The 13,417-nt window shown below is 36.3% G+C and overlaps 1 protein-coding gene across 18 annotated transcripts in view; it reads right to left on the bottom strand.

Moving 5' to 3' along the window:
- SENP7 (SUMO specific peptidase 7) overlaps nt 1–13,417 on the bottom strand; it is a 46,085-nt gene that overhangs the window by 18,045 nt on the left and 14,623 nt on the right. For 14 of the 18 annotated variants that reach the window (XM_052795029.1, XM_052795030.1, XM_052795024.1 and 11 more), the window contains 8 exons: nt 11,804–12,001; nt 7,777–7,889; nt 6,863–7,032; nt 5,553–5,913; nt 4,807–4,967; nt 4,002–4,148; nt 2,476–2,509; nt 1,491–1,664 (listed from right to left, as the gene is read on the bottom strand). In XM_052795029.1, the coding sequence (XP_052650989.1) occupies nt 1,491–1,664; nt 2,476–2,509; nt 4,002–4,148; nt 4,807–4,967; nt 5,553–5,913; nt 6,863–7,032; nt 7,777–7,889; nt 11,804–12,001 (1,358 nt within the window). The remainder of the gene's footprint in view (nt 1–1,490; nt 1,665–2,475; nt 2,510–4,001; nt 4,149–4,806; nt 4,968–5,552; nt 5,914–6,862; nt 7,033–7,776; nt 7,890–11,803; nt 12,002–13,417) is intronic. The other 4 variants (XM_052795034.1, XM_052795035.1, XM_052795036.1 and 1 more) reach the window with 2 other exon arrangements.

Below are 13,417 nucleotides of genomic sequence, written 5' to 3'. Positions count from 1 at the left end.
GGAGTGAGTGCAAGTGAGCATGATTGCTGGCAAAAATCAAGCCAAACTAGGTGAACAGGTGAAGGGCCCTGGGAGCCAGGAGGGTGAGCAGGTCCCTAAGGGACAGCTCTGGCTGTGAGACTGCCTGTGTATCTCTAAGGATGAGAGCACACGGAGATCAGCTATTGGGACTAGGGGAGTCCCGGCCAGCTGTGTGCCTGTGTGTGCATGACTCTGTGTGTGTGCGTGTGTGCGCATGAGTGTGCGTGTGTGTGGCTGGCCAGCCATGTATATATGTGGTATATGCAAGTGCTCCGTGTGCTCTACCTATTGGGACTACATCTTCAGCCTTACTACTGATTGGACCTGGGGACATGGAGCTGCATCAGCCTCACCCCTCTCAGGCTGTCAGATCCAGCATGATACATTTTCCTCTAATATTAATGCACTAAGAAGGCAGAGCAGAATCACAGCAACCTTTTCCACAATCTGTAGAACCTTCACTGATTTGTTTCAACAAGTCTCTACATATATTTCAAAATATTTACATTACTACAAATTTAAAAGGCATAAAACAATCAAGCATAGAAATTTAGTAACAACTTCTGAAGGCTTCTCCTACAAGAATAATGTAATCAAGGTAAATTAACCTAAGATTAAAAAGCGCCTCACAGCTTCATACTCGGATTCCACTCATTTCACTGGGAGCTGTGTCTATAGAAGCTACCAGAAACTGATAAATTTACATCAGGTAAAGGTAACTCACTGCTAAAATACTCACTCAGTATTTCACTTCAAATTACTCATACTACTTATGTAAATTTAACATTACTTATAATTTTTCTTCATACAGGTGGTGATTGTACAGGGTAAACATACTGTTACATTTCACACAGGCAACTCTGACATCATCATGTTGCAATGCTTTTGGTAATGTAAAAACCTTGTGTGATTGTGTCACTCTGAATATTTGAGCAAAACTTATACTCAGTTTTACAAAGCTTCATGCTAGAAAAACAAATAGACCCAGTCCATAATACCCTACAGACTAAATAGCCCATTTGGCCTTTAGTGGAAATTTTCTCCAATAATAATTCAATGGCCCAATGCAATCTTGTCAAAGATCACGTCAACCTTTATCTGCCAAGCCTTTTGTCTAGCATATACATTACTCAAGAGTAAGGACACTTAAAACATCTCTCCCTTTAAAATAAATGGGACGTTTTATACACAAGTGTAGTTTCAGAAGGCCTGCTCATGCCGGTTACAACTGAACTGTGATACAAGGTCTTTTTACTAAGTAGCAGTGGTTTTGAATCACATCATGTTAGATTTTTCTTCCAAATACAAGTATAGTGAGGCATTTTAGAAAAGCAAAACTGACCAACTTATTTTAAAAAAAGCTATAGGCTTTCCTCAGTATTCCAGAAGCACAACTATAAAATAACTGCTTTATTGACACACCATATATTAGACCTTTTCATTGCATTTAAGGAAAAGAGATTACTCACATGGCTTGCTGATAACTAACTTTCCTAGTTGGGTTTCAATCTTTTCTACATAATCCACAGACAACCAAAGGAAAATGATCATTGTTGAAGAACAGCCACCATCACTTCTCCACAAGCCAAACCTTCTCAGATCCAGAGTATCCACTGTCAGCTTAATATTCTTATTAAGAGCCACTGGAGAAAACAGAATTTAAAATAACCATATCTTTCACAGCCATGGATAATTATAAAGTCATACATGTTACAGTAATTACATGCTAAGACATAAGTATGATCCCAGTGTATTAAAACAGTACTTGTAGATTTCAAATGTGTTGAGAATTTAGTATTTAAATCAGTTATATTAAACTATGTAAAACAAAGTTACCAAATTGTAACACCAAAAGCTACACATCTAAATGCAAGATTCTTCATGGAAAAAATTGTATTTTTGCTCACAATAAGCACAGTTAATACCTACAAATATAGAAAAAAATATTGCAAATCATGAACTTCTATTTCCTTTTAGTCAATCCAATTCATAACTGCTCACAAACCTTCTACAAGATATAGAAACCACACATCATCTTTGGAAAATGGACTGAATGCAAATCTACAGTATAGTCCTCTTAGCTTTAGTCAGCTCATACATTTTTGTTTAATAAACCTAGGGGTCTAAAACCATAATCTGAAAAGATTAATGTTTCACCTCAACAACATGCATAGTCAGACTTACTATAGTTCAACACTTAATATATGCAGGAAGCAAGGCCATTAAAACTGCAAGTTCACCTTAAAATTTTAAGAAGCTGCTAAGTTATTAATGCTTACACTGTAGACACTGATACTTTTATTTATTGAAAAAATGAAATTTTAAAAATTATCTAATGTCTTTGTGAAAGCAAATAAGATTATAAATTATTCACAATATAAATATATACTGACTATTTTAATGCAATACTTTAAACATATAGTTAAGAGAAGGCTGAAGAAAAAATTCTCTTACCTTGAAATGGGATCGTAATGTACTTGGTTGTAAACTGAAATAAGATTTAAAAAAATATGAATTAGTTTGCTTTTTAAAAATTGATTAAAACAAAGTAAGAATTTTTAATTATCTGCACATCTTTATTTGCTTATAGCCAAATAAACTGAAAATAATATCATAGAATCATTTAGGTTGGAGAAGACCCTTAAGATCATTGAGTCCAACAATTAACCTAACACCACCAAGTCCAATATGCCTAGTTTGAGACTTAATATTGGCTATTTCACCTAAAACAACACTCCTAAATACATACTGCAGAATCTAAATGACAGCAAAGTGACTTCCAGGGGTGCTAAGCACTGAGAAATAAGCAGAAGTTGCAGAGCTGCCTAATGTAGGCTCCTTAAAAAGAAAAAAAAAAAAAAAAGATGAACAATTGGGACAAAAGGAGCTTAAGTACCCCATGATAAAGACTGTCAGCTGCACTATTTGAATTAAGGACACTATATAAATGGTCCAACACTGGGCTGTTACTTTGCTATTTACATTAACCTTTGAATTAAAGGCCTTCAAAGTTTCCACTTACTTGCTGCTATGGCTACATAAAAAATGCTTTACTGTCACTTTGACAGAAGGTTGTCATATACACTGAGAGAAGAGGTTTCTCTTACATTACGACAGTAAGCACAAAGAACAAAGTTGTTTTTTTCCAAAGAAAATTTTCACTTTCCACCTAAAAGCATTAATTCTAAAAATATTTCAACTCATCCCTCAAATGATTTTGGCATATCAATTTAGAAAATTTCCATTAAATGTTTTCATTACTGCATGAGAACTGCTGCACAAAACTGCTGTTTTGTGAAAAGCTGAAATTATTATTACAATCCAAGATTTCAAAATGTCTTACTGCAAGCAAAAAAAGATATACATGTTCAAACATTTCTTTTTCAGTTGCAATATATAGAATGAGCCTAGTCAAAGACCTGTTGAAACTCCTGCAGCTCGTACTCCATTTGAAGTACACCTTCACTTACATTTCTACACCCTGTAAGTATCATGTTGCCTATGTGCTAATGCTTTTAGCATTGTTTTTTATGCTCTTTAAAGCTACAAAACAAGCAATTTTCTGTTTAAAAGGCAAGATTAGCGCATAGTATATATCTGAACTCTGATCACTATGGATTACTTCAATATCTGTACTATTTCTGAGAAAAGTAATTGGTGTTTATTTGAAGTGACATTGCCATTATTTTCCATTAGAATTCATTAAAAGCTTCCTCAGTATGATTTCTGTTCCAGTACAGCATTTATACAGAACCTTTACCTCTGAAAACTGGGGCCACAGAAAATCCCAGTTAGGTTTTCTACTGACAGCAATCCAAACACGCAAGGTAATGGACTATACACTCCACCATTTAGCCAAAGCAATTTGATGCAACAATAATCAAAACTCAGTGCTTCCACATTAAGCACCGCTAGCTTTGCTTAACTAGAATTTTAATTTTTACATATTCTTAAAATATCACCATAATAGAACTACTTACCCTAGCAGGACCTGTTGATAGCCATTTAAATTTCCCAATGTATAGACTATCAAATTCAACATCCAATGCTGGGTTCATCTGTTTTCTAGGTGTGCCTCCAGAAGGTAAGCTGATAGGACATTTATCTTCAGTTGACTCTGTTAAAAACTGGGGGGGTGGGGGGGAAAGTATATTTACTATAGGGCTTTAAATAAGATACTTCCCTCCTGTAACCTTAGGAATTTTCTCTTCATGTTTGTAAGAATTTACTCCCCAAACCAACTTCCATATAAAAACTCCATATTAAAAAGCTATAAATGTTATTACAATCATTACTGGCAATGTCCTTAAGGGCCTAACAGTATCTTGCTCCACCTCTAAAGATCCTTGAACTTCTCCATGCACTGAATTACAACAGAAGACTGGACGACAAGGAGAAACTACTGACTTGAACTACAATCAATAAAAAACATTGTGTGGAAAAAAAAACTTTTCACAGACATATCTTCATCATGTCTACCTCTAGCTCAGGTTACTATTTGACCCTTCCTGTTTTGTAATATTAAACATTTCCAAATGTTTATTTTCAAAATGTGAAATACATTGTTATGTTGCAAAACCACTCAAGCTTCAGAGCCAGCGATCTTCTCTGAAGACTGTCCAGAATTCTATCTGTGAAATCAATTACTGCAGCTACTGCTTGTTGCTGGGACTAATCACATCTGCTCTAAGCATTTCACTTTTGTCCTAACATGCAAGAAAAAAAAAAACATTGGAGAAATAAATCAAAGGGTTGGCATAACAATACATAGGCCAAATACTGGACTACCTGCTCTGTGTGACTTTCCATCTTGTCTTCCAATTGCTTTGCTGAAAAACAGAAGTCAGACTGTTGGTCTGTTTCTTTATTCTCAGTGATATTATCCTGCAGCAGCTCTGTGCATTTTGGTTCAGAAGGTCCATCTTCATCATCACTGGAAAGGACAACTAAAGAGGAAAAAAGAAGTATACATATACCACAAGACACAGACTTGAGAATATTTCATTCATTGTGGATTTCAGATAAGCAAAGAATTCTCTCTTGCAGTATGTAGTATCAAAGTACATTGCCCAAACCAGTCAAGGTCTGCGTGCATGAAAGTGTATGCAACAGGTACTGCTTTGTATCTTTATTAATGCTTTTTACCCAAGATTCTCAAAATTATTTGACTATTAAAAGAAACAGGCCACAACACAGCTGCTTCAAAGAAGAAAGAACATTTCTTCTTAGTTTAAGCATCATTAAAAAGTACAAGCTTGATTTTCCATAGCCACAAAATCAGCTGCAAAATAAGGCCTGGAATTTGAAAATCCTGCTGTCTATCCTGTTTCTCAAGTACAAGACCCTTTACACTCCAGTAGAGGACACTGGCACTAGGCACTGTTCTCTAACCTGCACAATGCATTACAAACAACATGATCTCTGTCTTCAATATTTTGTTCCATATGTTTCAATTAGTCAGTCATGCATGAGTTCTCCTAGTACCTAAGCCTACCAATAGTAATTGTCAGCAGCACAGATACAGTACATACTTGGGTCATTTGAAACACGTTGCCGATTACCCCTGCAGATTCTGTTCCGCAGCTTGCTCAGGTACTGTGATGTGTCCATCTTTAATTTCCTGATGGTACTAACTCGTGGTGAAATCACATCCTCACTGGTGGCAGAAAGCTGTTTCTCTGACAAATTTCTGGGAGGACACTCTGAGCCAGGTTCCTCTGTGCAGCTGGGAGCAGGCCTTAAGTGATTGTGGGTGGAAGTGTCTGTACAGTCTCTCTCTAATGGCTGGGGAATACAATCCAGCACCAGAACTGTATTAGATCTGTGACCTTGTGCATCCTCACAGGGTGTTCTGCGGCCCTGAGACCGAGTTGAACTCAGTCTTTGCTCCTTCTAGAAAACAGGAATCAGAGACAGGATATATGTTTATTTCTTGACATTTCTATGATGGTTCAGATCAGTGATCACTGAGACTTAGCTATGTGATAGACAAAATAATTATATCTTAATGCAACTGCATTTAGAGCTCAAGTTAGGGTGATTTCTCCCTCCTTGTATTCCAAAGGTTATTACACAAAGGCATGAGGGACAATCTTTTAAAAGAAGTCTACTATGACCCCCATTCAAACTGAACAAGAAACGATTTCTGATTTTTTAGCAGCTCTCTCACTGTCTGACACTGAAAGACCAAGCACCAGTGATGTTCATTACTTTGCAAATGTGTGGCTGGGTCAACTGCATGAACAGGACTTGGCAATTACCTATTCCTGTGGGGTTTTAATCAGGTTACAGAGATGCCTTTATTGCATTCAAATGTTTGAATATAAATCACAGTTTGTACTTGACTGACTGATTCCCTCAGTCTTTTTTCTTTTTTTTTTCCCCCAAGTCTTAATGAGAGATAAGAATTAAACTTTAGGGAATAGTACAATAGACTGAGGAGGAGGGAGAAGGATGACATCTGCAAGATTTCAATAACCCCAGGTATACTTTGTATTTTTTTGTATCAAAGTCCCTAATTAGTTCTATACCATCTGTGAAAGAACTAGATGCCTTATTTCCAAAGTTGTTACACTCCATTCTCCCATCTGAAGGAAACAGCCATTCATCTTTCACAACCCTTCTGCCACAACAAGAGTATTCTGATGTTGTGGACAGAAGTACGTATACTCCCTCTTCTTGATGCACCACTGAACTACTTTCCCCCAACAGGTACAACAGTATCCCTAGATACCCTAATTATTAGTATAATTCTTTTATTTTGGATGTTGCTACTGCTGCTATTGAAGTATGCGTGCATGTGTGTACACAAACACATACATTAAAATTAAGTGCAACTTACAGACAGTAGAAGTGATTTTTCTGGAATGTGTACATTACAGTCATCAGAAATATGGCCACTAGATCTTCTTTTCCTTTTCTCAGAATCAAAAGAGCCAGATTCCTTCTGACTAAGAGTGGTACTGTTCACGTATCTGCTCCTCTTTTCCAGTTCATCATAGTTCTTGTTTTCTGTGTCAGAAGAAAAAAAGTTATTTAATGGGTTATCCTCAAAAAATTTTGTATTTCTTCATATGTGTCTTAAGTAAAATGCACGGAAGCAGATACTTTCCATGATAGTTCTTTCCTTTTTAATTGTGTGTGGCTGCCAAAATATATTCCCTAAAATAATTAAGGAAAGATTATTATTGCATGACTAATTAAGATTAGAGTAAAACCAAATTCATAGTTCCCTTCCAAGTAAGAATTAGCATTCCATACTCCACAGTCTTTCTTTTATCTTCTGCTGCATGCAATATTCTCCATTCCTGTTCTAATCTGCAAATACCAGTATTAAAAAGATACTACGTTCTCCCTGCTGACTCAGCATAGAGCTCATCATTCAGCAGTAAATATGAACAGTGTCATATAGCATAAACATTTTAGCAGGGTTCACAAACCATTTGAGCATTCTTGATGTATTACATTCTTGAGTATAAAAGACTTCTTATAAAATCACAATTACAATGGTGCAGTGAGGCTTCCCTCAGTTTCCCTTTTCTTCCACAGGTCTCGCCCACCATAGCTTTATTCCTATTTAAAAACAGCTATTTGATATATTTTACCATATTTGTAAAAGACTGCATTTTGAGGAAACACATACACTGCGTGCCTGTTTTGTTTCTATGCTCTCCTCATAATACTAAACTAAAAAAAGAAAATTTCCCAACACTCCAAAATTCATATTTACATGCCAGATTATTGGTCACTACAAACCTTTCTTCTGCAGCTCCTGTCTTCTAAAAGTGAAGGCATTATTTTTTTCTGGTTCCTTGGAAGCCTTGGTCAATTTACACAGATCATCTGTCTTTCTCAGGCAATGCTCAGACCTGTAAAGAATATTACCTATGACTTATCTTTGATTTTGAAAGAATACTGAATAAAAATCCCAACAGAAACAAGGGTTGGTTAGACCACAAACTTCTGCCTCTCTCGTAAGCATGTGGAGCTTGGCAAATGAAACACAAACTAATTCAGTCCCCGTCACGGAAATACACAGACACTCTAACATTATTAATGAACTTGATGCTTCTAAAAGGTGCAAAGTATGAAAATCTGAAATGCTTGACATCAGACACTAAAATATTATTTTGCTGTAAAGCATGACTGCAACAAGAACATGTAACAAGAAAAAAAAAGAGAGAACGACAGTTAGTTGAGTGTATCCTTGCCTTTGTCATGAATGCAGTGGGAATGAGGCAATGTAGTATATTTTTAAATAAGATTTAGAACTGCTAATAGAATCCACTGAGTAAGTTCCTGCAATGAGAAAAGATTTGAAATAGAAATTCCTGCTCAAAAGGGCCTGAAACAGTAACTTTGAAGGGGTGGGAGGGCGGGGCAGGACATGAATGACGAAGAAACAGAAACAGATTACAGTACGAGAAACTAGGCAACCTACAGGTGTTCAGTTGAGTTTGTAGTTTCATTCTAAAAAGAAGGACATGTAAGAAAGTAATCAGTTTGGGGTTTTTTGATTAGCTTTTTTATAAATAAGAGAATGTATTCAGGAGGTACTGACAGACTGAACAGTATGACATCCTCACATTTGAGGTCTGATCTTGTAAACATACTCTCAATTTCTCTGGAGGCTAGTTACAGCTGACAAAAGTCTACATAAGTGTATTTTGGTTTCTAGTGTATGCATTAGGATAACATTTAGTTACATGTTCATGTGATATTTTCTCACATGAACTTAATTATATTCAGTACGCAAGACTTCTCTTCTGAAAATTTATCAGGGTTACAAGATAAAAGAAACTAACCTTAATGACCTCTGCTTCATCTCCTGTGAGAGTTGGAAAATAAAAAAGAAAATAAATAAGATTTCATAGATAAAGCAAGTTAATGCTGCTCTGGAAAATCTGTTCCATTCCTCCTTTCATCACCTCACTTAAACTAAAGGGATTTTGTGTTGTTTTATAACGTGCCTAACTCAGAATGTTGCAGTCTCCGATTTGCAAAGAGCTAAGCAATCATCACAATGACTGCAATCACCAACAGCTGAGCCTGGACTCATAAAGAACATCACCAACCATGGGAAAGAACATTCTTGACATCTTTAACTACATAGCCAAAACTGTTGGACACTTTCTGAAGATGCCTGTTCTTTAGTGCTGTATCTGTAGGTGAAAGTATCATTGCTCTTTGGGAATACTATAAAGACAAATAAAGATTTCCAGAGTGCTCTGATACTACAGCGATGAACAGTATATAAGCACTGTGAAGAAATTACTGATTATCTTTCCATTCAAAAAGAATCATGAATTGAACCATATACAGAAAAAGTGTTCGGTAAGCACTGTTATTCATTCTGTATATTTAATGAGACAGAGTCTTCCACAGGTCAGGCACCTTTAGTTCTGGAATAACCTCACTACAGAAGACTTGATTTTGGAACCCACATCTCTCTCTCAACTTAAATATTTGTATGCATAACAGCTATATAGATTTGACTGCCTTAAAAGACCATACAAAACCATTAAGTGTTTTTTAGCATTTGTTTTACACCAACATCACAATTCAGGCCTTTCAACAATAGGAAATATTTCAATAGGAATGTTTCAGCTAATAGATTTCCCTAAATGTATTTACTCTATACACAAATTCTGCACATTTTCTTTTCACTTCCAACCTGCTGATAACTCAGTTTAAAATGCACTGCTTAACAGATATTTGCATAACCTAAAAAGCTATGGCAATATATACTGAAGTGTTCTCAACAGCCATGAGAAAAAAGTAGGAAACACACTTTAAAACCCTAAGTTTCTTTACATTTAAAACCTACCTCAAATTCATTAGTTATACTGATAGGTCAGTGGTGACTTAAACAAATGCATTTCACACTGAGTTGCAGTGAACAAGCAATGCAAAATCCACCAATTCTGTAATACCAAAAGCAAGAAAGGAAATAGGGAACTCGCAGCAAGTTTTAGCTGATAGAGAAAGGTTAACTAATTACCACCCTCTTCTGATCATACACAATTCTTTGACTTAATCTGAAATTTCTATAGTATAAAACTGGCACAATTTTCAGTAAAACAGAGCATGCATTCTAGCTACCCTGACAATACAAAAGAATCTCTATATGGCCATGTGCATATATATGCATAACCATTATAAGGGGGGAGCTTTTCCTCTCCTCTGAAAGAAGAGACCCCAGAAGAATCAGTGCCATGTGTATCTTAGGCACAAACCTTAGTTACAGAGAGGTGACTGGGATGAAACCACATCTCTGTTGAAATAATTCCTAAATTCTCCATTTCCCATGTGATATCTATTACAACTTGCACTAATGTGCTGGTCACTGGGGAAGGGTGGTAAATCCTCCTAACATTGGTTCCTGCTATAACAAGCCTTTTATTTAATTCACCAGAAAAAGCATATCACAGGAATGGAATATTAATCCTTCAAACAATGAACCACTCCAAATCTAAAGCGAGTACACCAACTACTAAAAAAACTGACTAGTTTTGTGCTTGACATTCTTGTGCTTGACATAAAACTCAACAGCTGCCCTCCAGATATGAGCTTGAAAAAACATGCAAGATGTTTCCTCGTATTTAGAGAGTTACGTACAAGAGTTCATGTTTTCCTTTCTATGAACCCACTACCTCCCATCATCCAAAACAATACCAAGTGGAAAAATCACATACTAAAAATTATAGATATTAAAGATTTTGTAGTAAACCCCCCCCAACAATCCAAACTCCCCACACTTTAGTCAGCCTAAAGTTATGTAAAACTGTTTATTAGCAACAAATGTAATACTTCCAAAATGAGACAGTCTAACTGTTCTAAATCCCTCATTTAAATTGCAGCTTTGTCAGATTAATTTCAGCAGCAATGGGGATCCTAACAGAAAAGGAGAAAGGAATTCTTACTAATTTAGGTTCTCTAAGATGTTCATGTATCGGAATGAGGAGTACGACTTTCTTTTCTCAAGAATTTTTAACATTTCTTTAACCTGGGAACTGTTGATTATTCCTGCCCTCACAAATCATTTTTCTCTTCCTTCCTCTATTTTCTTCCCCCAAATTTCTTGCTATTTGTTGCTGTGGGTACTTTGCTGTTGAGCAAAGAGGCGGCCATAAAATACAAGAGGAAATAGCTACTCTGAATTCAACTGCCATCTTAGACCAAAACAAACGTTATATAATTCTAATATCTGATTTCTGCTAGTTTTATATGTTAAGCGTTATTGTGATGCTCAGTCGACCTAAACATAGGAAGAAAAAAGGAAAAGCAGATGGTAAGCAATGAGAGGACACACACAGAGCCTTGAACAATGGCACTCTATTGGGATTGAGACCACTGGTGGATGAGTGTGAAATGAAATGAACCATCACAGAGAGGAATTTGGAGAAGTTTTGCAAAAGAAGTTACTTGAAATCATGCTAGAACACATTAACAGCAACAAGAAAGGAAGATTTTGGTTCTGGACACAAAACCAAATTAAATGTGTTTGAATTACTTGGCCATCTTCACAAATCAAAACACTGATCTATTGCAAATGGAAATTCCTTCTATGAAAGTAAAGTAGCCTATTAACATCAGGTAGAGCAAATCAGAATAAATGCAATGTTAAAACAGCTCATTGGAGTAGCATGTTAGTTTGCACTCAGGAAATTGATCTCCTGCTTCAAGACAAGACTATAACAAAAATTGTTTCAGGGAAATTCTTTTCCATTGTGAAGTTATATAATTTCAGGAATACTGGCAAAATCAGCAGTGAGTAACATACCTTTTAGACAGAAAAGAACTTTCATGAGGAGAACTTAATATTTGACATGTCTGTAGGCTGGCAATAGATGATGAGGGTAGTTGACCCGATTGTAATTTGTCAGCATCAGATAAATTTGCATCAATTATTACGTGGCTGTCTATGTATTTTCTTCCAATTTTCGTCCTCAGGACATTCGTCAAGATAACTTTGGGTTGCCTGCCATATATATAACAGTAAATCATAAATACTGCACTGAAATCTAGAGAGAGAAACTTCTTGTTAAATTAATGTATCTTACAGGCTTGATAATCAAACATCATTACTTTCAGTCTGTTAAGAGACAAAACAAAATCCCACTAAGGAACTTAAAATCCCAGGTAAACAGATAAACATAAAAAAGCAACAAGAGACCAGGGTAAGAAACACTAGCCATATAATTTCACCTTAGCCAGATACAATTCATGCTGCATCGCCTCTAACACATCATCTAAGTATTGTATAAAAACTGATAAATGCTTATCTCTAAATAGCTTCCATGCATTATCTGTACACATTTCTCAGAACTATGACCCCTTAAGCCAGTTCTCCTATTTTCATGAGTAGTCTGAAACAGTAACAGTGAAAATACACCTTGATACAATCTCTGAGAAAAGGGGGCAGTTAAATGCAAGTGTATTCTTTTCACAAGAATAAAAAAGCAAATAACCCTGATTTTCCTGTGAACAAGAAGCCTCCAGTAAAACAGACTGAATTTTCTCAAGCACTTAGTCAACAGGTAGAAAAGTAGCACATACACAAAAAGGTAGCATTAGATTTTGTTCCCCTTCTCCCCTTCCAGGTGGCACTCTACAGAATAATAATAGCATTCTACAGAATTACAATAGTAAGGCTCAGAAAAACATCTGCAAGTGTTAGAAGAGACAAGCATCAAAAATAAGCTAACCACAAATATCAATATGCAACTGCCCACTTGAGCACACATGTAGGAGCAGCACAACTTATTTCATACAATGCCACTGCAGCCAACTTGTTGTATAGCCCTTGACTGACCCGCTTAGTTTCTCAAACTGTGGTTTAAATTCTACCACTTCTATTGCCATTTATTTTGGATTAGGACGTAATGCCATGGCCTTTTTTGAATCTGTTATGAAGAACATTGTCTTTCAGGCATCAACTGCATAATTCTCCTGTTGTCTGTATTCATCCACAAAGCACACTCCAGCACAGACTGCGTGATGTCTGGGGAGCACTCGGGTCTCCTCTTGCACCAAGATGTTAATTTGCTTTTAATCAGGAGACTACCTTACAGACAAGGCATTGCAGAGGCACACAGGTGATAAGCAATGAAGATATAATTGAGAGGAAAAGTCTAATATAGAAGAACACTGTAGTCTGAATGTAACCTCCAATGAAGGAAGTCCCTAAACTGTTTACCATCAGAAACTCAGAGAGAAAACTCAGTGAAAAAAGCAGTCACTCTAGCCATACTTTTCCCTGGGTATCTGCAATTGACTGCTGCTTGGGCGGGGGTGGGAGATACTGGACTTAACATGGATTTCTTCTGACCCCTTAAGCCAGTTCTCCTATTTTCATGAGTAGTCTGAAACAGTAACAGTGAAAATACACCTCGAT

The sequence above is a fragment of the Harpia harpyja genome, chromosome 8 (genome assembly GCF_026419915.1).
Source record: "Harpia harpyja isolate bHarHar1 chromosome 8, bHarHar1 primary haplotype, whole genome shotgun sequence".
NCBI lineage: Eukaryota > Metazoa > Chordata > Aves > Accipitriformes > Accipitridae > Harpia > Harpia harpyja.
The sequence above is the reverse complement of the archived record's forward strand: the minus strand, read 5'-3'. Positions and strand labels throughout refer to the sequence as shown.